The sequence below is a fragment of the Colobus angolensis genome, unplaced genomic scaffold (assembly GCF_000951035.1).
Source record: "Colobus angolensis palliatus isolate OR3802 unplaced genomic scaffold, Cang.pa_1.0 Scaffold132, whole genome shotgun sequence".
NCBI classification, from domain to species: Eukaryota; Metazoa; Chordata; class Mammalia; order Primates; family Cercopithecidae; genus Colobus; species Colobus angolensis.
In genome coordinates this window covers 2,885,097-2,912,730 of record NW_012114400.1, presented here as the reverse complement: position 1 = coordinate 2,912,730, position 27,634 = coordinate 2,885,097, and the positions used below count along the sequence as shown (strand labels likewise).

At 36.5% G+C, this 27,634-nt stretch overlaps 2 protein-coding genes across 3 annotated transcripts in view; one reads left to right on the top strand and one right to left on the bottom strand.

Annotated features, from left to right (window-relative positions):
- The window catches only part of LOC105506143 (chromosome unknown open reading frame, human C1orf27), a 43,107-nt gene extending 18,522 nt beyond the window's left edge, over positions 1–24,585 (bottom strand). Inside the window, exons 1-12 of the mRNA XM_011934185.1 lie at positions 24,374–24,585; positions 20,747–20,864; positions 17,424–17,558; positions 14,478–14,573; positions 12,362–12,468; positions 11,271–11,307; positions 10,046–10,186; positions 9,108–9,203; positions 6,906–6,974; positions 2,715–2,843; positions 2,103–2,192; position 1,750 (exon numbers count right to left, since the gene is read on the bottom strand). Of these exons, the coding sequence (XP_011789575.1) occupies position 1,750; positions 2,103–2,192; positions 2,715–2,843; positions 6,906–6,974; positions 9,108–9,203; positions 10,046–10,186; positions 11,271–11,307; positions 12,362–12,468; positions 14,478–14,573; positions 17,424–17,558; positions 20,747–20,845 (1,000 nt within the window). The 5' untranslated portion in view covers positions 20,846–20,864; positions 24,374–24,585. The remainder of the gene's footprint in view (positions 1–1,749; positions 1,751–2,102; positions 2,193–2,714; positions 2,844–6,905; positions 6,975–9,107; positions 9,204–10,045; positions 10,187–11,270; positions 11,308–12,361; positions 12,469–14,477; positions 14,574–17,423; positions 17,559–20,746; positions 20,865–24,373) is intronic.
- A 5-nt stretch (positions 24,586–24,590) lies between these two features.
- TPR (translocated promoter region, nuclear basket protein) overlaps positions 24,591–27,634 on the top strand; it is a 67,454-nt gene continuing 64,410 nt past the window's right edge. For both annotated transcript variants that reach the window (XM_011934187.1, XM_011934186.1), the window contains exons 1-3: positions 24,591–24,787; positions 25,159–25,467; positions 27,194–27,298. In XM_011934187.1, the coding sequence (XP_011789577.1) occupies positions 24,718–24,787; positions 25,159–25,467; positions 27,194–27,298 (484 nt within the window). In that variant the 5' untranslated portion in view covers positions 24,591–24,717. The remainder of the gene's footprint in view (positions 24,788–25,158; positions 25,468–27,193; positions 27,299–27,634) is intronic.

Here is a 27,634-nt window from a genome sequence, read left to right as displayed (position 1 = left end):
GAGGGAGGGAGACAGACAAAATTCAATGCCTATAAAGTCGTTTGCCTAAGGTCACTCTGCTAGGAGCAGAATAAACACAGAACCTGAGAACTTCAAAGTCTTTACTCTTTCCACCAAACTACAGTCTATGTTCTTCACACAGGTCCCAAGGCCACCCAATTACCAGTAAAAACTTTTTCACTTTTTAAAAATTTAGGATTAGGCTATAACATTAACTGCTAAATGTATCAAGTTTAACATAAGAACAGTACAACTGCTGTTAGGGGCCATTAATTTCATTAATTGAACATCAGCAAAAATTTCAAAATACTAACTGAATATGAAAGAATACCATGATAGCCATATAATACCACTTTTATAAAGGATTTTTAAATAGAAAAGAGTATACTAATGTGTCTGATAAGGTAGATCTTTAACATTAATGGTGGATACATCCTCATACCCTGAAAATCCTGAAACTCGCAATGCAGGTATAACATACACTGTTGCTCAGAAAGTGAAGCAATGATTTATACCACAGGAGTTAACACAAACTCAAAGTCAAATTGCAAAAACAAAGCCACACTGACATGGGGCTGCTAGACTGACGGACCATGTGAACAGGTCCACATACTGCCCTTCCAAAACTCTCTATCCACAATTGTTTCATGTAAGAGTCAAATAAAATTATAAATTATTAGTAAATGGAACTTTAGAATTGTGAATTAAGGGAAGGATACATGTTAAATCTGGCATCCATAGAATCTAGCATACTAGGAATATAAAAAAAATTATAATTAGTCCATCAAACTTAATATACTAGCTATCAGTAGTACTAAAAGTAGTTGGTTAAATAGAGGAGCTGTGTTTTCCTACGAACATAAAAATATCCCCTTCAAAAGCTAATGTGGGCCAGGTGCGGCAGCTCATGCCTATAATTGCAGCATTTTGGGAGGCGGAGGTGGGTGGATCACCCGAGGTCAGGAGTTCAAGACCAGCATGGCCAACATGGTGAAACCCTGTCTCTACTAAAAATACAAAAATTAGCCAGCTGTGGTGGTGGGCGCCTGTAATCTCAGCTACTTGGGAGGCTGAGGCAGGAGAATTGCTGGACCCAAAGCTAATATGAATGTTCCAATTACGTACATATCTAAATGTGAATCTCAAATCCAGTGACATTGGAATAATAAGAATGGGGAGATGATGATGTAGCTTTAAAAAGTGTACTCAATATTTTAATTTGCTTTTGATTAAAAAAAATTTTAATACCAATTACTGCGATGGTATAAATTGTTATGTTTCCCAAAAGTTGCAATCATTATTAAAGGGTAAGATACTGTAACTTAGCCTTTTTTAAACCTAATGAAGTCTGTTAGAGTAATAGCTGAGAAGCATATAAACTAATGTAGTTTATATAAATAGTACCTATTAAAGGACCTATTATATAGTATTTAACACTAATAAATAATATTTTGATTATGGCTAAATTATTTAAAATACTCATAGATATTAACAAAAAATACTAACTTTAAAATGTCAACAAGGTTTACTCATTCTGGCAGAAGTTCACTTGGAATTAATTTTTTAAAAAATCCTCCCTGAAATTGTTAAGTGTCGACAAATTTGCTAAATTTGATAAAGTGTTCAAAAACATTTTTCTAGAGTCAAGCCTGGTGGCTCACACTTGTAATCCCAGCACTTTGGGAAGCCAAGGACGGTGGATCACTTTAGTCCAGGAGTTTGAGACCAACCTGGGCAACATGGAGAAACCCTGTCTCTAAAAAAGAAATACTAAAAATGAGCCAGGCATCATGGCATGTGCTTGCAGGCCCACCTACTAGGGAGGCTGAGGTAGCAGGATTGCTTGAGCCCAAGAGGCTGAGGCTTCAGATGAGCCCTGACTGCACCACTGCACTCCAGCCTGGGCAACACAGTGAGACTCTGTCTCAAAAAAAAATTTTCTGAGCAGCAACTGAAAAATGTTCATCCAATGATAAAAGATGATACACTGTTTGAAAACATAGATACGTAGCTATAAAAGATGATGTATTTGCTATATCTTGATATCTTATTACTATATCAGTCGAAGTTAGGCAAAAAAGTACTTATTTTATACTCATAACTTTTTTTTCTGGAATTTCATTCAAAAGCAGATCCTCAAATAGTATTTCACAACGATCAGCAACTGTGTTCAATATATCCCTCTTTACTGCCTACAGGGAAAAACACACAAAAACACAGTAAGAAATAAAATACTTTGGATTTACATTATTTAACTAACAAAAAAACCTAATTTGCTTTCCAGTACAATCATGCCCACTAAATAACTGATACATCATTCAATGTTTTATTTCCACTTATTTAGCATACTTATTAACAAATGTATAGTTTAATGACAAATTTGCCTAGACCATATCTAAATAATTAAAACCAAATAAATGAATAAAGTTTCACAACAAAAAAAATAACTGCAGTGTTCCAAATTAGATACTAATATGTACAACTGTGGAACACTTACTAAACTTGTATAGTCATCATTTTTAAAAAGGCACAAAATAGATGCTCTACATATGAAAATCTTGACACCAGTTATATGGTACATTTGGACTGCACAACAGGCCATTATCAGTTAAAATCAAATGAATAATTATAAAATATAAGATAAAAAAAGGTAAAATTTTAGGTTTTTGTTAATAGTCAACATGTTTTCATTCGCTAGTTATTCCTTTTTGTACCTGCACAGCATCTTTAACTTTGGGTTTACTGCTGTGGATATAAGCTCTGCATTTCACAGCACCCTTAAGGTTTACAGAACCGCTACATATCTGGACTGTGGCTGTGGATCTGTGGTCTGAATTCAGGAGCTGAAAGACAAAATCTGTTTAAGTTCTAATAGCCAACAATGATTAACTACAGGAAATATTTAAACATTATATTAGCAATTTTATGAAGACAGAAGAAAGTTTTGACTGAGCCAAGCATTTGAAATTATTTGCCGCAAATTATTTAAAGGCCTTCATATTTGTTTTTATAAGTTATATATTATTTTCCAGGCATTTTGAAAGTATACTGAAATTAAACACAACTACATCTAAATTTTTCTAACATAACCATCTAAAATGGTTCAATATTCACTCAATATGTTCCTAAAAATATATTATTTGCAAATTACTCACATCAGTACTGTGATGATTAAAAGATGTATGAAGACATGATGTAGTAGATGTAAGTTGTGCAATGCAAAATAAGTTCAATAATAACAAAGTGGGATGTGAGAACTACGGTAAAACTATAAGCAATGCACAGACACATATATTTACACACTTTCAACCAAAAGCTTTCATAGACTGAAAGTAATGCTATGCTCCACAGCAAAACTGAAACAAGTCAACTATGCCTGCTATCAGAAAATGGTATCAGTGGTCGTAAGCAGTCACTTTCATCTCACAGTCCCATCCTCTTCAGTCTAAGCAATGCCAGTGCTCTTGTTTGGTTTTCAGGTGTTTCACATATATTTTCAACCTCATCATCTTAGTAAGTGCCAAAAACAAGGATAGTATCAAAATAGTTAAAGTACTACAGGTTGAGTATCCCTAATCTGAAAATCCTGAATGCTCCAAGATCCAAAACTTATTGAGCACCAATGTGATGCTCAAAGGAAATACTAATTAGAGCATATAAGATTTTAGATTTTTGGATTAGAGATGCTCAACTGGTATGTATTTTGCAAATATTACAAAATCTAAAACAATCCCAAACCCAAAACACTTCTGGTCCCAAGAAATGTTTCAAACAAGGCACACTCAACCTGTAATAGAGGCCCATAATAATGGAAACAAAAAATCATGATTTAAAAAGATAACCAAAAAATAGAAATGGTAAAGAAGTAATTTATGTTCTAAGAACACTTGGAGTATAAGTCATTCAACAACAAAATCAATTCTGAAGAACAAGAGTCAAATCATACAACTTGTGAAAAGTGCTTTGTGCCTATGTGCTTATGCAATCAAGAATAAATGCGGAAAAATAATGAAGAGTAGAATATTTAAATGCATAGCTATTGAAAGAGCATTATTTGATGTCTAGAGTAATTCAGGCAATATCTAAGGTAATGTAAACCTTCTAGGTGTTGTTAAACAATTTAGACTCTAACATGGTCAAGGACTTGTTGATAAAAAATTAGCCAAAGACCACATAGCTCCAAAGGTCCTGGGTCCATTCAAAAATGGCTATCATCAAACCAAGCAGCAGTGTGACCATGCTGATACGATATCTGGAATAAGCTTCCATATGACACATGTAGAGTTCACTGATACATCAATAAGGTGGGGTTGGAGGAGGAGTAACAGGCTTCCTCTATCTACTCCATAAATTTTTACTGTAGACAAAACTACTCTAAAAAGAATGCTCTATTTTACATATTTAACATACAACATATATCTTTTTAACATATAACACATTTATATATTAGTATATGTAAATATTTGTGTGTGTGTGTATATACACCTATCTAGCTAGCTAGCTATTTATCTATCTATATTTAATTAGGGCACTGTTTTCCAAAATAGACTAGACTATTAAAGATGATACATACACATATTAAAGAAAAGAGGTTTTTTTGGTTGGTTGGTCGGTTTTGTTTTGTTTGAGGCAGGGTCTCATTCTGTCGTCCAGCCTAGAGTGCAGTGGTGCTATCACAGCACACTGCAGCCTCAAGATCCTAGGCTCAATCGATCCTCCCACCTTCGCCGCCCAAGTAGCTAGGACTACAGGCTCACACCATCACCCCCAGTTAATTTTTGTATTTTTTGTAGAGACAGGGTTTCACTTGTTGCTCAGACTCATCTTGAACTCCTAGGCTTAAGCAATCACCCTGCCTAGGCCTCCCAAAGTGCTGGGATTACAGGCATGAGCTACCATGCTCAGCCAGGAAAAGTTTTAAAGAATATAAGGTCTGACTCATTCCTTTTAGGTGGAAATGTAAACCAGCTGGGGTCTACATATGTAAACTCCTCTTGATTACCTGGACTTAGGAATAACCTGGCTGGCAAACAGCCGTTAGGTAAAGGAACTTCTGTGATGCTAACATGGTATTTGAAAAAGAGAAGATTCCCATTTTTATGGGAACCAAATGAAATCTTACACAAGTAATGGCATTTGGGCTAGATCTTAATGTACTGATGGCTTTTGACAGTCTGGGTGACAGAGAAAAGAGCAAAGACATAACACATAGTTCAGGAAATACAGAGTTTTAAAGGTACAGCAAGCATACATCTAGAAAATAAGAGGTAGAAAGAAAGAACAAAAAGGTATGTTGAGGCTATGAAGAACCCTGAGTTGGACTTCTCTAACTAGTCAGTATAGAACACTTTAGAAATTTTGAGCAAGGAGAATAACATAATCAGTGTCTGGCCATTGTACAAACTCCATAAATACTTCTTGAAAAAAATTAATAACTGAACATAAACTATGATTCAGAAATGATCATCTGAGTGTATAAACAGGATACAGTAGATAAATGGAAAGTATTTCAAGAGATATACTAACAAAGGTAGAAGCATTTTTAGAGAAACTATCAGTTTGGACAAGAATGTATAGATGAAGAGTGACCAGTTAAGGGTTACTTGTGCTAATTTAGGTAAAATAATACTGTTGTAAGGCTAATAACAGCAGGACTGTATGAAAAATAAAAGAAAAGCTTAATACTACAAATAAGGAATCAATGAGACTTAACTGGGAGAAAAGTGGCAGTAAGTACTGACTACTTATTGTATATTAATCACTTCAAAATTTCCAGTTAAGTGATCGGTGGAGTGACTGCCAAAAATATACTATATAATATTACTACAATAAATTATCTCATAAGATTATCTTCCACTCATCTCTCTATATTCCCACATTCTATACATCTCCCAACTACAATTTTACACTATTAATAAAATAATCTTAACCAAATTGTTTAATAAACCATGTAGTAAGCCTAACTAGTGAAGAGCACATAAGTAGAGGAATAGCCAGCCTCAAAACAAAGGACACTTCTAAAATCAAGACAAAGTAGAAAATCAAGACTAAAATACTTCTAAGGTATTGAAAAATGAAATTGAGAACTCACATTGAATGGCATAAGTCCAAAGACAATTTAACTAATGCTCTATTGCTACACACAGAAAAAGATGAAACTAAAATATCCTCAAATGCCAAATTGCTTTTAATTCTATTCTATTCAGTTCAAAAAAAGACAAGTCCTGAGAGTATTTCTGTTTCAAAATTCAGTATAATATTGAAATAAAGTTTCCTACAAACACACGTGTGCTATTTTATACCCTTGTCTGTTCTTTAGGATAATTTCAAGTAGGATTAAAATCAAAGGCATGTATATTTTTAGGAGTAATTCGTGGCTTTAACTTTTTATTCTTCAAGATATCCAACTTTTAAATTTTCGAAAAGATGTATAAATTAATGCAACCATACAGAAATATAAAACTTGCTAATTAATACTTTGTGATTTTTATCAAATCAAGGGGTATAAATCTAATAAATCTACTTCAAATTAAGCATATGACAACTCTTTGCACCTCTGTGTACACATCTTTTACTTTTAAGTTGTTAAAATTGCAACTTTAACTATAAAAGCTACAACCCAAAATATTTACACACATGCATACATATCACATATGTATGTATATGTACATATTTTTTTCAACTGCTATTGATGTTAAAATGTTAATATCCTTGAGGCAAAAAACCCAAACAGGTTTTATTAAAATGATGTTTCTTGGGAATAACCTTCCTATAACCAGCCATTTCATACAGTCTCTTACAGCTCTAAAATCCTTTTATTCTCTAATGAGAAACATAAAAACAGAAAGTTTCATTACGGTTATTCTAATAAATATTTTAAATAAGCAGTATTTTAAAATATTTACCAATTGCGTTAGCACTCTGACATCAAAAGAATGACTAGTTGCTTGAGTATTTCCTCTAGAAGATTTTTTCTGAAAAAACACAAAAGTTAAGAAGCCAAATTGTTAAGACTGTAGCATATAAAAGACAACTTAGAAACTATTGTAGATGTACTAAGTAACTTAGAAAAAACAAGTCTTTTAGTTATTTTAATTTAGTTTTTTATATAGATATTACTTTATGTATTCTGGATCAATGTGCACTCTTTAAAACAATTAATTCCATACTTTCATTCCCCTAAAGCAACAACTGGCAAACCATTGCCTGTGGGCAAATACCCACATTGCTACCTGTCTTTGTAAATAAAGTTTTACTGGTATGCAACCAGGATCATTCACTTATGTATATCTCCTGTAGCTGCTTTCAGGCTACACAGTAGAGATAAAAATACAGACTGTGAAATCTAAATACGTAGTATTTTTCTCTTCACATAAAGTTTGCCGATCCCTGCTTTAAAAAGGGAGGGATCACAGAAGTTCTGCTTCCTTCAGGTCAAAGCTATTTTAGAAGCCTCTATAGACCTCTCTTATAAAATGGCCATAGCTTTTGAACTGCCGTGAGGGCAGAACACGTGGCCTTTGGTTGCAATTTGGAAATTAGATGAAATTCAGATGACACTCCCATAAGTTTCGGGATTCCAATTATATCATTTTCTCTTTTTTTCTTGGACTTATTTTTTAACTTTTAAGTTCATGAGTACAAGTACAGGTTTGTTACATAGGTAAATTTGAGTCATAGGGGTTTGATATACAGATTATTTCATCACCCAGGTATTAAACCTAGTACCCATTAGTTATTTTTCCTGATTCTCTCCTTCTTTCTCCTCCCATCCTCTACCTTCCGACAGGCTCCAGTGTGTGTTTTTCCCCTCTATGTGTTCATGTGTTTTCATCGTTTCGCTCCCACTTGTAAGTCAGAACATATGGTATTTGGTTTTCTGTTCCTCTGCTAGTTTTCTTTTTTTCCTTTTCTTTTATTTTGAAATGGAGTCTCACTCTGTAGCCCAAGGCTGTAGTGCAGTGGCACGATCTCAGCTCAATGCAACCTCCACCTCCCAGGTTCAAGCGATTCTTCTGTTTCAACCTTTCGAGTAGCTGCGATTACAGGCAGCTGCCACCACACCCGGCTAACTTTTGTACTTTTAGTAGAGAAAGGGTTTCACCATGCTGACCAGGCTGGTCTTGAACTCCTGACCTCAAGTAATCCACCCACCTCAGCCCCCCAAAGTGCTGGAATTACAGACGTGAGCCACCACGCCTCGCCCCTCTCTCCCAAGTAGCTGCGATTACAGGCAACTGTCACCAATGCCCAGCTAACTTTTGTATTTTTAGTAGAGACAGAGCTTTACTATGTTGACCAGGCTAGTCTCAAACTCCTGACCTCAAGTGATCCACCCACCTCGGCCCCCCAAAGTGCTGGGATTACAGACGTGAGCCACCATGCCTGGCCCCTGCATTAGTTTTCTAAGGATAATGGCCTCCATCTCCACTCATGTTCCTGCAAAGGACATGATCTCGTTCTTTTCTTACAGTTGCATAGTATTCCATGGTGTATACGTACCACATTTCCATCCAGTCTATCACTGATGGGCATTTAGGTTGATTCCATGTCTTTGCTATCGTGAATAGTGCTGTAATGAACATAATGCATTTTATATCGCTTTGCGTGTACAGCCAGTAATAAGATTGCTGGATCAAATGGTATCCTTGTTTTTAGGTCTTTGAGGAATCACCACACTGCCTTCCACAATGGTTGAACTTATTTATACTCCCACCAACAGTGTGTAAGCATTCCTTTTTCTCCGCAGCCTCACCAGCATCTGTTACTTTTTGACTTTTTAATAACAGCCATTCTAACTGGTGTGAGATGGTATCTCACTGTGGTTTTCATTTGAATTTCTCTAATGATCAGTAATGCTGAGCTCTTTTTCATATGATTCTGGGCTGCATGTATGTCTTCTTTTGAAAAGTGTCTGTTCATGTCTTCTGCCTACTTTTTAATGGGGTTGTTGTTCTAAGAAAAACATTTGCCCTTTATTTTAAAAGAAATTATAAATGAGAGGTAGATGAAAGCAGTTTTCTTGTAGGCAAGGACTAAAAATAAGTCATCTTTTATTTTTCCTTAAGCATTAACAATTTAATAAGATGATTTTCCTCTTAACTCACCTGTCCTTCTAATAGGTCACAATCTTCATCTTTAACTTGTCCATTAATCAAATAAACACCATTTTCTATTTCCTTGGCCCAGCGTGTAAGTCCATTCTTAAGAGAAACACAACATGGAAATCTTTCAGATATAATGCTATCTCAATTAAACTTCCTATAATCTACTTTTTTCACCTAATAAACTGAAATATTAAAATCCCTAAGTCTCATTAATGCAGCATTTAAATCTAGTTTCACAAATTAACAAAAAGTTATACCCCCCAATTCTTGGTACCTTATCATATTTAATAATATAGTTTTTTTCTTATCTTTATCCCAGAATAACATTTATGTCACAGACTCGGAGGTTATTCAGTACATGACCAGTTAAATAAAATTTGACGCCCATTACCTTAAAAAAAAAAAAGTGAGAAAAAAACCTCAAATAATATGTCAAAATAATTTTTTTTAAAAAAAGCTCCATTTGACATCTTCAATGAGAAAAATGAAGAAAAATAAGATAAAAATAAAATGGTATAGAAATACAAAAAAGAACTGGAAAAAGACAAAAAATCTAAGTACCAAGAGAAAGCTGAAAGTCCAAACACTGTAACTTTGTATATTAATTACATTTCACATATGTTAATTAATGAATACTGGTATATTTAATTTAATGGCAAAGCACATAATAATACTTAACTGGCACATAATAAATACTAGTGTATTTAGTTCAATAACTAAATTATTAGTTATTATTAAACTGAATACACTAGCATTATGACATTGTTCCACTTCTAAAAATTTCTAATTTGGCTGCGGGTATGGTTACTCACTCATATAACATTTTTATAAACAGAATGTAATTTTTGAGGATTGTAAAATGAATGACACATGCAAGCAAAATAAAAGCAGATTGTTCACTTAGCAATCACTAAAGAAAATTCATTTTACCCTGATACCTTTGTATTTTTCTCCAGAGTATAGCTGACAGAAGTAGCAGAAAGTGGGATATGAATATTAATGTGAACTGTACACTCTAAAGAAAGCCATGAGGATGATAATCCACTTTGATACTTCCAATCTGCTGGTCTTGCTGAACTCTAGCAGTGGAAAAGGGAGAAAAATAACTATGATGTGGTCTAGATAAAATACATGAATCAACAAAACATCAGTAAGTATACAACCTAAATAACGCATACAAGCTGATATCTAACATATATGGCTAAACCCTCGATCAAAAGGCTACAGGTTGAATTAAATACAAAATAAAGCATGTGTTAAGTTTAGTACTCTTCAAACTCGGCATCCTTGGCATCACTTTTCCTCCCAATGGTAGGCAGAAAAAGAATCAGAAATTTCCATGTTTAGAATTCTGAAAGGTCCTTTGATCCTCTAGCTTCAACAGTATCCATATTGAAGATTCTGATGAGAAGCAAATAATCACTGAGCAACTCCTAGGTGTCAGGCATTCTCCTTCTGTCCCATCCTTGCTAATGACACTGCAAAGTTACATTTTCACAACCCTTTTAGATGCATTAGCAAAGTGCTACTCTGGGTTTTGCTGAATACACATAGCTTGTTTAGTAGGCATTGCAGCTACCAAAGTCCTCAGTCACTTTTATCACCAGTCTCTCAAATATAATACTAAATACACAAACAAGGTAGGAGGAGATTAACAAAGATATTTTAACAATTTTTTTAAAAGTTGGCTGGGCGTGGTGGCTCAAGCCTGTAATGCCAGCACTTTGGGAGGCCAAGGCAGGCAGATCACTTGAGCCCAGAAGTTCAAGACAAGCGTGAGTAACATGGCAAAACCCTATCTCTATCAAAAACAAAAAAAAAAACAAAAATAATTAGCCAGGTGCAGTGGTGCACATCTGTAGTCTCAGCTACTCAGAAGGCTGAGGTGGGAGTATCCCTCAAGCCCAAGAGGTGGAGGATGCAGTGAGCCATGACTGCACCACTGCACTCTAGCTTGGGCAACAGAGTGAGACCCTGTCACACACAAAAAAGTTTTCCTTACCTGTAATAAAATTAATCATAGTTCAAAGTAAAAACTACAGTTAGCTGTAGACATCAGTAGGAAGTGATGGCAATGGAAATTATTAAAACTAAAAATAAAGCTGAATTTTGATTGAAAATACTTTGTGACACAGAACAATCTTTAAAGAGTAAATTTCTTACCTTTGGATCATGGATATCATAAGTTCGACAAAATATTCTTTACTAATTAAGGAAAGAAATAATCAAAAAAGGCATTATTGATAACTAAAAGAATATAAACCATCAAAAAATAAACTAAAAAATGCACACATCCAAAAGTTCTTACAAAATCATAACTTTAAAGATATGCGTACATACATGTATATATGTGTGCAAGTGTATACATATATGTGTATATATAGTCATACATGTAAACTGCTGTCACTATAGTACTTGAGATGCTTGAAAAATCATTTCCTACCTTTTATGAATCCCACTAATTGCAATAAATAGAATCAAAGCACTTGTGAAATTCTGCTCAAATACACATTCTCCATAAAAAAAAGTAGCACTGTTTTATATGAGGCCAAACCTGAGACTATTTATTGGATTAAAGGGCTTGTACACGAAACTTTGCAGTTAAATACTAAAGATTTAAAAAGAAAAAAAAAAAAAAAAGCCCTGCTTCTGCAAGAATGGTCACTTTTAAAATTCTGTCTTTGGAAGTCCATCAATAGTGTCACTCCTTCAGTGAGGCTGACCCTTGCTTGGGAGGTACCCTTGCCCTGGCAAGGTGTAGACAAGAGAAGGTAAGGAGGCCCTATAACTGGCTTTTAGTGTCATTTCATCTTAGCCAAAGACATAAGAATTTCTCAGATGTCCTATACTATCCAGCTCTGTGCACCTGTGCTTTGAATTTTACATCATTATCTATCGAAATTGGAGGTGAAACTTTAACATAATAAAAACATTACTTTGCCTAAGTCATGAGTTAGGCATTTATCTCTGTAGAGAACCTACTGTGCCTGGATGTACAGGGGAAGATAGGTAAAAAATTCAAAATCCTGAGTCTTTCATATTTCAGATCTCAAGCTTTTTATGACCTTGGGACATGATTAACAACCATTACTGCTATTATTATTATTGGCAGCTCTAATTCCATGTTATTTACAGAAAAATCTTACAAAACTATGCCTATTTTTTAAATGATTATTTAAATAGCAAAAAAAAACCTTGCAAGAATATCATTTTGGTACTTCGTACTTTTAAACCATAAACTGAACAAAAGATACTTTTTTGTAGAAGCACAAATGTGAAGTGTCACTCGTTCTGAGACCTCCTCCTCTGTGAAATTCCACAATCTCTTTCTATTTATAGACTTTTCCACAGCAAACATTAGCTGAAAGAGAAAAATACACATCAATTGAATGCAAAATGAAAAAAAAAAAGTGAGTGTTGAAATAGGCAATTATAACGTCCCCAACTCTCATCTAGCTTTAAAATTTCATGATTCTTTATTTACTGGAGAAGGGGTCTCATTATGTTGCTCAAGTTGGCCTTCAATACCTGGGCTCAAGAGATTCTCTCACCTCAGCTTCCCACGTAGCTGAGACTACAGGTGTGTGCCACCATTAATGTTTCTTTTCTTCAAATTAAAGACTAGAGCTAATTACTAACCTTTTTGAGTTCCTTTTAGGAAATTACAAAAAAATTGGGTTTAAATTAAAAAAAAGTAATTCACTGTCATTAGTGATTAACTGGACACGAACAATTAATTTGGGGCAACCAGAATTTACAGAAACTATAGAACAGAGACTTTATTTTCATTAGAATGAGAAATGACAAGTGATTTTAACTAAAGAAATCAAGCATGTCATTAGCATTTCTCATTTAAATGTCACACAAGACTTAAGGCAATATATAACAACATATAAAATATAGTAATAACATAAATTAAAAGTTAAAGTAGAATAGTGAGATAAATTTGTGTCAGAAATAAGAATTATATAAATGCATACTTGATATAAGGGGTGGTAACACATTTCACTCTAAGCTTTCTAACAATAATGCGCAGAGAGAAATCTAATCTGTAACCTAGTTCACATGGTCTGTAAGCTGAAGACAAACAATCATCAGAGGAGGCACAACTTTCTTCATAACATAAAAAGAAATTTCTTCCGGAAACACAATATTAATGTAACATGATGAATAAAGTTCTTAACAGCAACAGGTGACACTGACAAATTTTATAAGGCTGTTTCTTATAGTGTTGGTCAATGTAAGCCAATGGAAACAATTAGATAATTGAAACTCAGTAATTTTAGAGATAAGCATTTCTAAAGTTTTATATACTTTTTAGGAACAAAAGATACAAAAGCAAGGAAAGTGGGCCTGGCTATATCTCTCTAGCACTGGGCCCACATTCAACTCACTCAATTCAGCACCAGCCACAAAAGGGTGCACAATCAATGCTATTAATATTAAATACGCATAGATTTAGGTTAAATTTCAAAATGCCAAAGGGAATGAACAACTGTGAACAAGGTAAATTTATTTAAGATGGAAAAATTGGCAGAGGGTCAAACAATTTAGCAGGGAGGAGAATATCTCCATTTTCTTCCCTTACTCCCTTAGGTGCAAATATCAGAGGCTTGAGGCTGTGACATCTGACAGGACAGGTTACAAGACTGAAAAAATCTATAACATCTGAAGTTCTCAGCTGCACACTTTTTGTGGGATACTGTTGGGGTTGGGTTTTATATGTCTCAAGATTAAAAGGTCCCCCCTCTTTCGGGGTATGAAATACCCTTCAAAAAGTTCATGTGGATCCTGAATGCTAAAAGAGCTGGCTACATGGAGTTTACCTTAGGTTTGGGTTTAAGGGAAAACAGCTTGTGCACCTTCATTACTTTTACACTACATTATCATATTCTCTGGTGCCGTAATTAAGCCAAAAACATAGGAGATTCCCGATAGATACTGTGTCCAGGAATAATCTGATTCTTTATGTTTTACTCTTGGGATCCAGGGAGAATTGAAAAGAAGGTAAAGAATTTCAGCACCTAATAATTTCATGTTACAATAATCACTAGGTACTAAATAGAAGGTGTGACAGAATACTGCTATTGTACAAGAAAAACTGGTAAAGCATTGTAACTTGTTTCCTAATAGTCAGAATTATCTCTAAAATAAAGACTATTTTTAAATGGGTAGTTTTTTAAAATATAAACAGTTTTTACACTCAAGATATCCAAGCAATTGAGTGAAAAAAGTTTTTTCAATGTAACCCCAGCAAAAAGAATTATGGAAAACAAATTTAAATATGCCTAGAATCATTATATATACTCATAATCAATAAAAATAACATATAACTGATTTCATTAAGAATTTTCAATATATCAAACTTACTCTACGCAGGGCATTTTGAAAATCATTTGCCAGTTCTAAAGTAGTAATAATAAATACTCCAAGAACTAAAAGTCCCCCTGGTAGCATTCTGGATACCTAAAAATAGAAATATAGTATTAGCTAACAAAAGCATTTGGCATTATACGCAATCCTTTCCGTTTGAGAAACTGTCTTCTTAGAGTGTCCTTAGCTTTTCACCTTAAAACTACTTTATAAATAAAACTATCCAATAACAACATCCTTTAGCTACATCAATAAATAAACCCCTTTCTCAGGAGATCAAAGACTGAAATATTTTTTCAATGGTGTCCCACCATCAGCTAAATAAAATTAAGTTTTATTTTAGATTGATATTTCAGACTTTCTAGAATTTGGTCAATCTGATGTTTATAGCCTCATTTGACACTACTTTTCCTCAAGTAACCCAAATATTTGTCAAAAACTACTTGAAAAGCAGTGTCAAATGAGCTATAAACTGTTTCCCATATACATCCTAGGCTTTCTAACTCTATGTCTTTACTCACAGTGCTCCCTAGGCCAAAAATGACTTTCTCTTATATTTCTACATGTCTCAACTCTACTGGTACTTCAAAGGCAGCTTGAGGAAGCTGCCTGCTCTGATCCTTTGATCTCTGAACTCCCATAGGGCTTCGGTGTAGTTTTCCCAAGGATTTTATCACATAGCCTTATATTATAGTTATCTGTGAACCCTACTAGTTGGTCAGGGAGCTCCTTAAGGGAATAAGTAATTCTACCTTTGTATCCCTATTTTTAGCAGCATACTAGATCTGGAATTTGAACAGAGGGAGTCTGACTTGAAAATCCATTATTTTCTATTGCATAGATTAACCTCAAATTTTTAAGCCCATTTACTGATATTGGGCATTTATGTTATATCTAATTTTACCTTAAAATTCTAATTACCTTAGAATTTTACCTTAAAATAATATAGATTAAAAATCCTAGTACGTCTTTCTGCATTCATAGAATTATTTGTTTAGGACAAATCCCTTGAGATGGACAACTGGTTTAAGAAGTTATACATATTTTCAAGGTTTTTGATATATACTACCATGATATCTCCATATTTGTATTTCCCTTCACATGATTGTGGCTAGTTCTTAATACCACATGGATTTTTTTCTATCATCTACACTCAGAGATTAGAGTGCTTTGGTTAGCTTTTCATTAGTTAATGTATAAGCAATTAATCGGAGTAGAGTCTTAGAAAATTAGATACCATGCTCTAATCCTTAATCTACTTGCATTATGTCTGCTGGTGGTTTCCTCTAATTTAATAAATTCCATTCTGACAAAGTTTTCATATTTAGCATAGGGAGCCTGCTATCTTTTCAAAATCACCAATACAAAAAATTAACCATTTTTTTAGGAGATGGAGGTGACAGCAAGAAAGGGGAAAAAGTAAAATCAACCTTTTCTTTCTAGAGGTAAAAGGTTAAGCTAATTTACTATATAAATTCATTAATACTCTGTGTGTGTGTGTGTGTGTGTGTGTCATATACAATTTTATGAGAGACCAAAAGCAAAATTAGAGTAGAAAGTTATTTATAAACCATTAGGAATTTAACTTTACAATACTTAATATTTTTTTTAGAAGATAGTTGCCATGTTTGTCCCCTTGAAACATTATGTTGAAATGTGAACCCAAGTGGGGTCTAATGGAAGCTGTTTGGGTCATGGGGCAGATGCCTCATTAATGGCTTCGTTACATCCTCACACCAACGAACGAGTTCTCGCTATATTTGTTCCTAGGAGAGCTGGTTGTTAAAAAAAAAAAAAAAAAAGCCTGGCACTTCCCAACCCCTTGCTTCTTCTCTGGCCACGTGATCTTTACACACCAGCTCCAATTTGCCTTCTGACATGAACAGAAGCAGCCTGAGGCTTTCACCAGATGCTCAATCTTGCAGCCAGCAGAATCATAAGCCAAAAAGGCCTTTCTTCTTTATAAATTACTCAGTCTTAGGTATTCCTTAATAGCAACACAAATGGACTAAAACAATAATAATTAAATATTGAATTTCTTTGTTTTTTGTTTTGTTTTGTTTTGTTTTGTTTTTTGAGACAGACTCTTGCTTTGTCGCTCTGGCTGGAGTACACTGGCGCGATCTTGACTCACTGCAACCTCTGCCTCCCGGGTTCAAGTAATTCTCCTGCCTGAGCCTCCCAAGTAGCTGGGATTATAGGCACCTGCCACCACACCTGGCTAATTTTTCTTATTTTTAATAGAGACGGGGTTTCGCCATGTTGGCCAGGCCAGTCTCGAACTCCTGACCTCAGGTGATCCACCCGCCTTGGCCTCCCAAAGTGCTGGGATTACAGGCAGAATTTTTTTTGTATATAACTACACACTGCCCCATAATCACAAACACATACACAGATACAGATATATGTCCATGTATATATTTATATACACATACACAGAAACACACGTTTGAGTTTAAAAGATTTAAAGTTGACTGGAAAAGGAAATAATTCTTTTATTTCTTAAAGAAAATTCTTTTTCTTCAAAAAAACAAAAACCCAAAAATGTAGAATGGGCAGGTTTGTCACATAGGTATACGTGTGCTATGGTGGCTTGCTGTACCTATTGACTTGTCCTCTAAGTTCCCTCCCGTCACCCCCAACCCCACAAAAGGAAATAATTCTATATTTAGCTTATTCTAACATTATGTATTTGATGATACATAATTCATTCAATAAATACTTGTAAGTGAATTTAGTCATTATTCCCACTCGCTCACCCCCAATCTGTTTCCTCCTCGTGTAATGCCAACACCATCCTCCTCAACACCCCAGCTAACAATCTCAGTCATGTTTAGCTGCTTACTCTCTATGTCTCTTCTCTCTACTCAGTCACTAAATCTTCTTGATTCTAACTCTTTTTTGAAATAAAACTAAAACATATAAACAGAAAAATAAGATAACCTGGTAGGCATGTTCTGTGGCCCATTCTTCATCCAAGTTATCCAACTTAGCTTTGGGATGTTTGAGGTTCTCACTTTGTTCCTTTTTGGGGGGCGTTCTAGTGGCAAGAATCACATAATCCTTTTGTGAAGAACACTTCAAAAACAAATTAAAAAGCTTGTTAGAGTGGTATCTGATTCCTCAATCTAATTAGAGTGATACCTGAATTCCTTAGCTTTTATGACATGCAAAAACTGAGTAATATTTGTTAACAGGTTAAACCATTAACACCAATATTACAGTGGAAGCTAAAGGGAAGCTAATTTTCTTTTTTTTTTTTTTTTTTTTTTTGAGACGGAGTCTCACTCTGTCGCCCGGGCTGGAGTGCAGTGGCCGGATCTCAGCTCACTGCAAGCTCCGCCTCCCGGGTTCACGCCATTCTCCTGCCTCAGCCTCCCGAGTAGCTGGGACTACAGGCGCCCGCCACCTCGCCCGGCTAGTTTTTTGTATTTTTTAGTAGAGACGGGGTTTCACCAGGTTAGCCAGGATGGTCTCGATCTCCTGACCTTGTGATCCGCCCGTCTCGGCCTCCCAAAGTGCTGGGATTACAGGCTTGAGCCACCGCGCCCGACCGGGAAGCTAATTTTCAAGACTGGCCTTACAACCTTTCCCTCACATGTAGTTTATCTTTTAACGTATTTAATATCAGCTTCTTATTGATCTGGACAACTCAAATATAAATCACAGAGTGGTCCCTAAAAATGGTTTACGGGATGAGTGAATGAATTACATTAACTAAAAAGTAATATGCTTATTCAGTTTTCTAGTTATATTTGTTATATTTTCTAGATATATTTGTTTTATAAATAGTAAGTGAACAGATTGGAAAATATCAGTGAAATTAAACAAGTGACCTTTTGTATCTTATTTTAACTGAAATGATGACAGTGGGGAACTTCCACATACATTTCCATAGAATAACAAAGGGGATTTGGGACACAATTCAAAGTGACACCAGATTCTATGTTCTTCAAGGGTTTTTTCTGTTTTGTTTTTTGTTCTTTGTATGTGTGCACATGTGTGTGTTTATTTATTTATTTAGAGACAGGGTCTTGCTCTAATGCCCAGGCTGGAGTGCAGTGGCGTGATCACAGCTCACTGCAACCTTGAACTCCTGGGCTCAAGCAATCCTCCCGAGTAGTCTCCCAAGTAGCTAGGACTACAAGGCTTGAACAGCCAGCCACAATCGTCCGGCTAATTTTTTTTTTTTTTACTTTTTTGTAAAGACAGAGTCCTGCTATGTTGCCCAGGCTAGGTCAAACTCCAAGCTTCAAGCAATCCTCCCACCTTGGCCTCACAAAGCATTGGAATTACAGGCATGAACCACCACATCCCATCTGTTCTTCAGTTGTAAGATCAGTTAAGTAGTGACCAAAGGTGGGAGATCTAAAAATAAATGTAGGGAACATTTAATAGCTCAGTTTCACTAGAGTGAAAGTTTCCTACAAAAAAGAGTGAAAATAACACTGCTAATGCAAGTTAGCATTGTATCATCCCCACACATGACCTGAAACTCTGATCATTAGTACCACCTTGGGATAGAAAATAAGATTAATTATTCCTACAAGTTATTTTCAGGAAGTTACATTCAAATAAACACAGGAAAAGAAGGTAGGTCTCAGTTAAGAAGGCTTCTCTTTTCTTCATAAAATGTATAACTTTGAAAAGAAAAACTGACAGAGACCAGGAAACAGGCAAGCTTAAGGGGAAGGAGAGGAAAAAGCAATAAACTCTAGAAGAAAAGCAAAGAAAAAGCACGTAGAATACTGAAAGGAATGAATTCCTCTGTCCTTGAGCACTACATACAATAGCATAAAGACAGATGGAAGGAAGGCCTTAAATTATGAGACACTCATTTGTAAGATGGCAGTTTGCCTGAGCTTTAGAAACAACCTTTATCCAGTTAAGACAAATTTAGAAGAGGGTCTTTCTCCCTGACTTTTTATCTCTACTGATCACATCTTTCTCTAAGACTTCTTCTAATATTTTAAACAAAGAGAAACAAAAAAACTTAAAACAGAAAACTCCTAACAAAAAGAGCCCCGAATTACATGCTAAGTAACTGAATTAAAAAGAAATTCACACTGTTCTCAAGAGAGGCGGTCTGGTTGACTAATGAGAGGCCTCACAGGGTGGTGCTACCTGGTTGATCCATGTAGATCTGCCCTCTGTTTTGCAAATTAAGAAATGAGATTTGTAAAAATTCTGAAAATGAGCCTGTCTTTCATGGCTAGACTGACATTAACTGAGTTTATTCAGAATGATGTAGAAAGCTAAAATGTCATGAAGGCATCTGAACACATGAGTCCTCTGGACAGTGTATTCTTTATAAATAGATAACATGGGGCATCAAATTATAAAAGAAAGTAGCTTGGGAATATGGATAGAATCAGAATAAGGAAAGTTAATTATGTAATTTGAAGACTCTAAGGCATCGGGCTAAGACATCTAGAAAGAAAATTGTCCCAGTAAGAACTTTATTGGCTAGTAGGCCTCAAAATCAAGTCCTTGGGCCAGAGTGCACTCTCCCCCAGCGTTTTTGGATAGACACAGTCAGCTTGCCTGTGTGATTCTTTTTTTTTTTTTTTTTTTTGCTTTGTACTGCTGACCAGTCCCTCCAGCTGATTAACAGGTTCTTCTTTCACCTATAACAAATCAGTGGCATAGGTTTTAAAATAAGTATCTGAATCTCTGTTTGATTTTGTGTTGATTTTTAAGACACAGCTCTAAGAGGAAATTAGAATTTGTCTAATTTCCAAATTTTTCCCAATCCCTCTCCCTCCCTATTGATTCAACATAAAAAAAAAATGCAGTAAGATGGGCACTATAGCATATAAAAATATGACCACTGTTGCTATAATGTCTGATATAAGACAACACAAATTAGAATAGGAATAAACTTTTCAAAAGCTTCTTTTGTAAAGAATTGGATAACCAGATATTAGAAAGATTAGAAGGGAGTACAAAACACTCTGGAAAGACAACAAAATGTGAACAATCTGGTCAATAAACATTCTAATTCTGAAGTTTCCATATAATAAATTACTTTTACATGGTGAAAGGGAAAGGTGTCCTGACTTGAGCAAAACTGGGCTAGGTTTCTCACTTTTCCATGTTTCTCCAAAGATCTACTTTAAAGTTACTTCTTCTACATTCCTTCTTCCATCCCCTAACCTTGAGTTTATTATTAAATAGCATCTTTTAACTTTAAATAAACAAGTAATTTGTTTTAATAAATTACAGAGTAATAATTTAGTAATAAATACAGAGTAAAAGATACATACCTGTCCTATTAAAAGGCCAGAGACAAAAGCTTTTCCTTGGAGATTTATGTTTGAAAGATACTGGCCAACAGTCTCTTCTACAATGTAAGTTCTTCCCATTTTTAGGAACTAAGATCTCCTATATTACAAGAAAAAAAGATACAGTATTTTTAGGTAAAATATCATTTGCAATGTCTTTATCATGGGAGTAGTATAGCAAAAGAAGTGATACTATCCTGAGGCCATCCCAGGCCTTGCAGCAAATGCTTATTACACAGTGTATTCCTTCTTGCAAAGTTTAGATGTAGTTCCAGAGTTCTCAATACAGTGCAGCAGGAAACAACCACAAATCAACCAGATTTGACATGAGAGATCAAACCTTTTTCTCAAGGCTGGGATAAGGGAGAGGATACTAAACTAGTAGGCAATACATCAGATTGCTTTCTTTCTTTTTTTTTTTTTTAATTTATTTTTTCTTGAGATGGAGTTTTGCCCTTGTCACCCAGGCTGGAGTGCAACGGCACAATCTTGGCACACTGTAACCTCCGCCTCCCGGGTTCAAGCGACTCTCCTGCCTCAGTCTCCTGAGTAGGAGGGATTACAGGCACCCAACACCATGCCCGGCTAATTTTTGTATTTTTAGTAGAGACGGGGTTTCACCATGTTGGCCAGGCTGGTCTCGAACTCCTGACCTCAGGTGATCCGCCCGCCTCAGCCTCCCAAAGTGCTGGGATTACAGGCATGAGCCACCGTGCCTGGCCAACACACCAGATTTCTTATTTTAGATCTACTTCCTAGTTGTATTGTCTTTGATAATATATTGCTAAGTCTCAGTGTTCTCATTGCTAAAATAGTAAACATGCATTTCTGAATAGTTCATTAGGAAGTAGAATCAAATTCATTTACTTGATAAGCATATATGAAAGAACTACACTTTTGCTTAGAAACTATGCTAAGTGGGATAACACAAAGATGAGCAACACAGTCTCTGCCCTTGAGCAATACATACTACAGTAAGAGTTATTTAAGTAGATAAATAGCAATACAACAACATTTATATAGCTTCTATTTTGAACAAGGCATTATTGTAAGTACTTTCCATGTAACAATAATTCATGAAACCCCAGGAAGTAGGTACCATTATAATCCTCATTTTATATATGAAGAAACTGAAATGAGAAAAGTTGATTAAATAACTCGCCAAAGTGACAAAGTTGGTTAAGTGGCAAAGGAGACACTCCAGCTCTAGAATCCCTGTTTTTCAACACCATTCTCATAATGAGGAATCGTAACCAGTCCTTCAATTAAATCATTACTAAGTGTAGCTCTTGTTCTGCTTTCTCTCTGGTTTGTAGTAGGAAATCAGTATATTCATTCCCTCTATTGGCTTATGCTCCTTTGATTTGCATTTCTATAGCTTAAAACCAAAGATACTGAATAAAAGAGCTAGGCAATACAATGAATGATTAAATCAAGGAGCTCATAATCGGTGAGAATGAAAATGTAAAAGAGATGATATCCAAAAGAGCTATAAAACAAACAGAGACTGCAGGAACACAGTTACAGTATTTTGAACACTGCAATCTAGGAATAATCATCATTTGGGTTCTGTAAAAAATGTGAATCGTATTCAGTACCACAAAGTTAAGACTACCAGAGATATGCTGGGATGGTATATCTGATACCAGTAAACTGTCAGTCACAAGATGGTTTTGCATTTTAAAATTAAAGCCCAGAGAATGGATTCAAGTTTGAACTGTCCTACTACAGGCTGTTTCATTATTGTTTCAATGAGCTTGCTCAGTTTTGTCTCAAAACACATTAATTTCTTCCTAGCTCTTTTTTGACAACAATAGACGTGAATCAGATTTCCATATCATTTTTTAGAGACTAAGTCTGGGAATGCTTGTCTAAATATCACTGATGCCTCTGTGAAGTTAAGGGCTTTTACCTTTTACTAATGCCTTAAGGTATGAAATTCTATGTATTAACTTTCTTCTACTTCATCATATTATACTCCTTTTCCTTCTGCTCTAATAATTCTTAATTCTTGCAACAAATACAAATAATTCCAAAGTTATATTTACCCTTTTAAACTTAGTTCTTCTAGGGTGTCACCTAATAGCCATATTAATGTGTAAGAAACTGAATGCAATAGAGATGAAAATCTGTTCAATTATGAAATCGGATTGAATGTCAGATAAATTTTTCTTTAGTGCTCTTTCAAAATTTTTAAATGTAGTCAACCATACTTTATAAAAGGCAGTACTAAAAATGTATATAGTCAGCTTTCCATATCTGTGGTTTCCACTTCCATGTATCCAACCAACCACAGATCGAAAAAAATTCTATTTTAAAAAAGCATGATTGCGTCTGTACCGTTAGTGCAAAGATGTTTTTTCTTGTCACTATTCCCTAAACAATACAACAACTATAGCATTTACATCGTATTAGGCATTATAAGTAATTTAGAGATGATTTAAAGTATGCAAATGCTACACCATTTAATATAAAGAACTGAAGCATCCATGGATTTCGGTATCCATGGGGTGGGCAGGTGAGAGGGTCCTGGAACCAACGCTCCACGGATACTACGGGACCACCGTATTTTGCCTTATAGGGTCATAATTTTCCAGAAATGTTGTATATCAGCCAAAGCCTTTGTGATCCAAGCACTGTGACTGACACAACTCAATCTTCCCGGGCTCCGGTTTCCTAATCTATAAAATAAAGCATTTGAATCCTAGCAGATCTGAAAACCTATCTAATGTTAGGATTCTGTGAATCTAAATACAGAAAATCTACATTTCCCAAATGACAGATCAACAGTATGATAATACTGTGCGCTTAGGACATAGCATAATACTTCATATACCAGCAACTTTAATTACAGTGCTTATTTAAAAAGTATTTTTGGGGAAAAATCAACCTTAAGCTCCGCTGCTGATTTATTTTTCCTTAGTTATTACAAAATATCACAAAATGTTTCCATTTATATTTCTTAGATGGCTTCACAACATGATTCAAAAGTAGGAATTAGAGAAAAAGAATAAATTTCATATAAGAAATAAATCTCCAATTCACAGAAGGCCCACGACTGTGGGAACTACAGAGAGACGACATTGGGAATGCATTATTTACAATGAATAATTTAATAAATTCTTTCAGAAGAGTAATTAAACACGAAACCATCTACGGATTGAGCTTTAAAATTACAGAATTATGATCTGGAAACATGCAAGTTCTGTTACTGTAGCAATTAACAATGTGTTTAAAAACTTCAGTTATAAGTTTTCAATTCCAAAAACAATATAATGTTAGGTAACAGTTTCTGCAACGAAAAATTTAAAACATAGGCTACACTCAAAGTGTTAACGGTTTCTTTTAATTCTCCTCCTGAAGAATTAACCCGGGTCCTTAAATTCCCGGGTACTGAATCACTCAGTACCACCTCCCTACCGCCAAAAACCATTTAGGTACGCCGTTTCACACAGGGTAAGTTCGTCAGAAGTGTGTGCCGGAGTGACAGTCCATATGTTTCCAACACTCTGTCCCTTCCTTTCTCTCTTGAAAAGGGAGCTGTGTGCTCTAGTGCACGAGCGCGCGCGCGCGCGCGCATACACACACACTACACTTAGGCTGACTTACCTGTTTTCAGAATGTGCACTCGTGGCCGACAATTACCTCGGACAGTCTGTCTGCCGGAGATGGGGTTTGGGGAGCAAGTACCAGCCTCTAGCGGCCAGATTCCCTCCGGTCTCAATTCACTGACACTTAATTCATCAGAAAGCGACCTACTTCCCACACCTCACTTCCCACTCCAAAGCTAGGGTCTTGGGAGTTAAGTGGCGCAGATTGATGACGTAAACGCCCCCCTCCCTTCACTGCAGAGCCTCAGCCAAAGCGACTGCGGTCGCCACCCCGCCCCCTTCTGGGCGCCATAGAGAGCGTGGCGGTAGCCTGGAGCTTGCCGTCCGCCCCTACCGGGACCGATGCCCTCTAGTGGCTCAGTGTCCAGAAGCCGCCAAAGAGGACGATGCATGGCATCCCGGGGCTTTGATGGTAAGGTCACCAGCTCTTCAGGGAGGGCCATGGGGTGACGAGTACGTATGTGGCGCCACCGTGCGGACAGCGGTTACGGAGCAGAGATAGGATAGCCAGGGGGGCGGGGAGAAAAACGGAAACTGAAAGGACGGTGCGGGATTGGGCTCGCAGAAGGGAATGAGAAAAACACTACATTTCCCAGAGGCCTACAAGGCCTGAAGTGGGTGGAGCTGGAAGCCGGAAAATTGAGTGCGCAATAGGATCGGGGTAGCAGCTGAGCTCGGGTTCCCAGGGTGCGTAGCTTTCAACGGCTGCGCGCGCACTTCGGTCGCGGGCGGTGAGGTGCTCTTGCTGAAGCGCCGCCGCTTATGCTGGACTCGATTTCCCAGGGTCCCGCCGCGGGAGTCTCCGGCGGGCGGGCGCGCGCGAGCCACCGAGCGAGGTGGTAGAGGCGGCGGCCCAGGCGTCTGGGTCCTCCTGGTCTTCGCCTTTCTTCTCCGCTTCTACCCCGTCAGCCGCTGCCACTGGGGCCCCTGGCCCCACCGACATGGCGGCTGTGTTGCAGCAAGTCCTGGAGCGCACGGAGCTGAACAAGCTGCCCAAGTCTGTCCAGAACAAACTTGAAAAGTTCCTTGCTGATCAGCAATCCGAGATCGATGGCCTGAAGGGGCGGCACGAGAAATTTAAGGTGGAGAGCGGTAAGTGAGATGCTCTTTCCGCCCTTGGTTATGAGCTTGACTCTCGCCCTTTGGGTCTGGTCTTCCCCCTATCAAGTTGGCACTGGGTACCACGCTGTTAACCTCACTTCCTGGGCTCTTTGGATATCCTGAGCCTTCGCTTTCCTGCTCCTTACAGTTTGATAAGAAGCCTTTGAAAAAAAAAAATGAATCTAAGTTTAGTACCATTTTCTTTGTAATTAGGGTAGGCTCATATAGGGACTCTTATTTCCCTTCGTCCGACAAACGGGAAAGAGACTTGCTGGAGTCTGCTAACCCATCTCTCTGAGCCTGGAGTACCTTATATGTTTTGTTGCACTTCAATTGACAGTGGCTCCGCCCTATTTTTTAGTCACCTTCATTCTAGGCCTTTGCCAAATTGACCACTCTGTGCACTTGTTCATAGTGTGTGCGTCGTCCCGTGGCCCCAGAATGAATTAGATGTTTACGAAAATGAATATTAGGTGCATAAGAGCGCTGGAAACACAGTGAACGTGCAGTACATAAATTTAATGTATCTGATTTCTCTCAAAAAGTTGGAGTTTGATAGAAAGCATTAAAATTTTCTTGTAATTACCTAAAGTAGGCCTTTAAGAAAGTTACTGACAATAATGGCTTGAACATCCTTGAAAAAATATGAAAAATATAGTAATTACCATTAGTAAAATACAAACTTACTGATAATGTGTTTTGGTTTACCATTTGTTTGGGGAGGTTAATGCTGTTCTTGCTAAGTTGACTGGAAATTCTGAACAAGTTTTTACTTCAAAAAAAGTGTAACTGTCTGCTGGGCGCATTGGCTCATGCCTGTAATCCCGGCACTTTGGGAAGCCGAGGCGGGCGGATCACGAGGTCAGGAGATCGAGACCATTCTGGCTAACACAGTGGAACCCTGTCTCTACTAAAAATACAAAAAAAAAAAAAAAATAGCTGTAGGTGGTGGCGGGCGCCTGTTGTCGCTGCTATTTGGGAGGCTGAGGCAGGAGAATGGCGTGAACCCAGGAGGCGGAGCTTGCAGTGAGCCGAGATTGCACCACTGCACTCTGGTCTGGAGGACAGAGCGAGACTCCATCTCAAAAAAAATAAAAGTAAAAATAAGTGTAAATGTCAAGCAGAATTGACTTTGAAAATTAGTTCTCTGATCTCAGAACTGAGTAGTACATTGCATTCTATGTATTAATTTGCACCGTAAATATTGAATGTCTTACATGTTCCTGATACTATGCTGAGCACGATATTCAATCCCTTCCCTTGGGAAGTTTACACGTTTACGTAAATTTAGTAGTTTTATGCTTTCAGGTAATATCTTGACTACTATAAAAGAAGCCTTTTAAAACAAAGCAGTTTTTTTTTTTTTGTCTAAACAGTTTTTTCCTGTTTAATAAATACTTCATGGTAAGCAATTTACTGATGTCTGGAGAAAATACTAAGATAAATGAGACATGTTACCTGCCTTGGAGACATTCATTTGTAAAGCCCTTTTTAGGCTTTATTTTTATTTTTATTTTTTGTCATGTAAGTCATTTGGAAATGCTCTAAGTCCTTTTCAGTGCTCAGTCTATTTATCTTTACTCAGATTCTGTTACGTGAAGCCCAGTTCTAGTACTATATCTTAAATTTTAAATTCAAGGTTATTATAAATAAGTAACAGTATTGACAATGTATGTACGTGTGTTTGATTTTGTTGTTTTTTGCTTGTTTGCTGTAGAACAACAGTACTTTGAAATAGAAAAGAGGTTGTCTCACAGTCAGGAGAGACTTGTGAATGAAACCCGGGAGTGTCAAAGCTTGCGGCTTGAGCTAGAGAAACTCAGTAAGTATTTAATTCATCTTTGTAAGTATTCTTGGAGTATTGAAATCTTCAGAGACTCCTTTATATACTTGGGAAACATTTACTTACTACATATGATGATATTGATTAAGCATCATTGGTTTTTATTATGGTGATATTTTGATTTTTCACTTAGTAGTAAAGATTTTGTAAGAACACAGAACTTAATGATCAGGAGACCTGGATTCTTATTCTGATTTTGCTATTAAAAATGCTTTTGCTAGGCCGGGCGCTGTGGCTCAAGCCTGTAATCCCAGCACTTTGGGAGGCCGAGACGGGCGGATCACGAGGTCAGGAGATTGAGACCATACTGGCTAA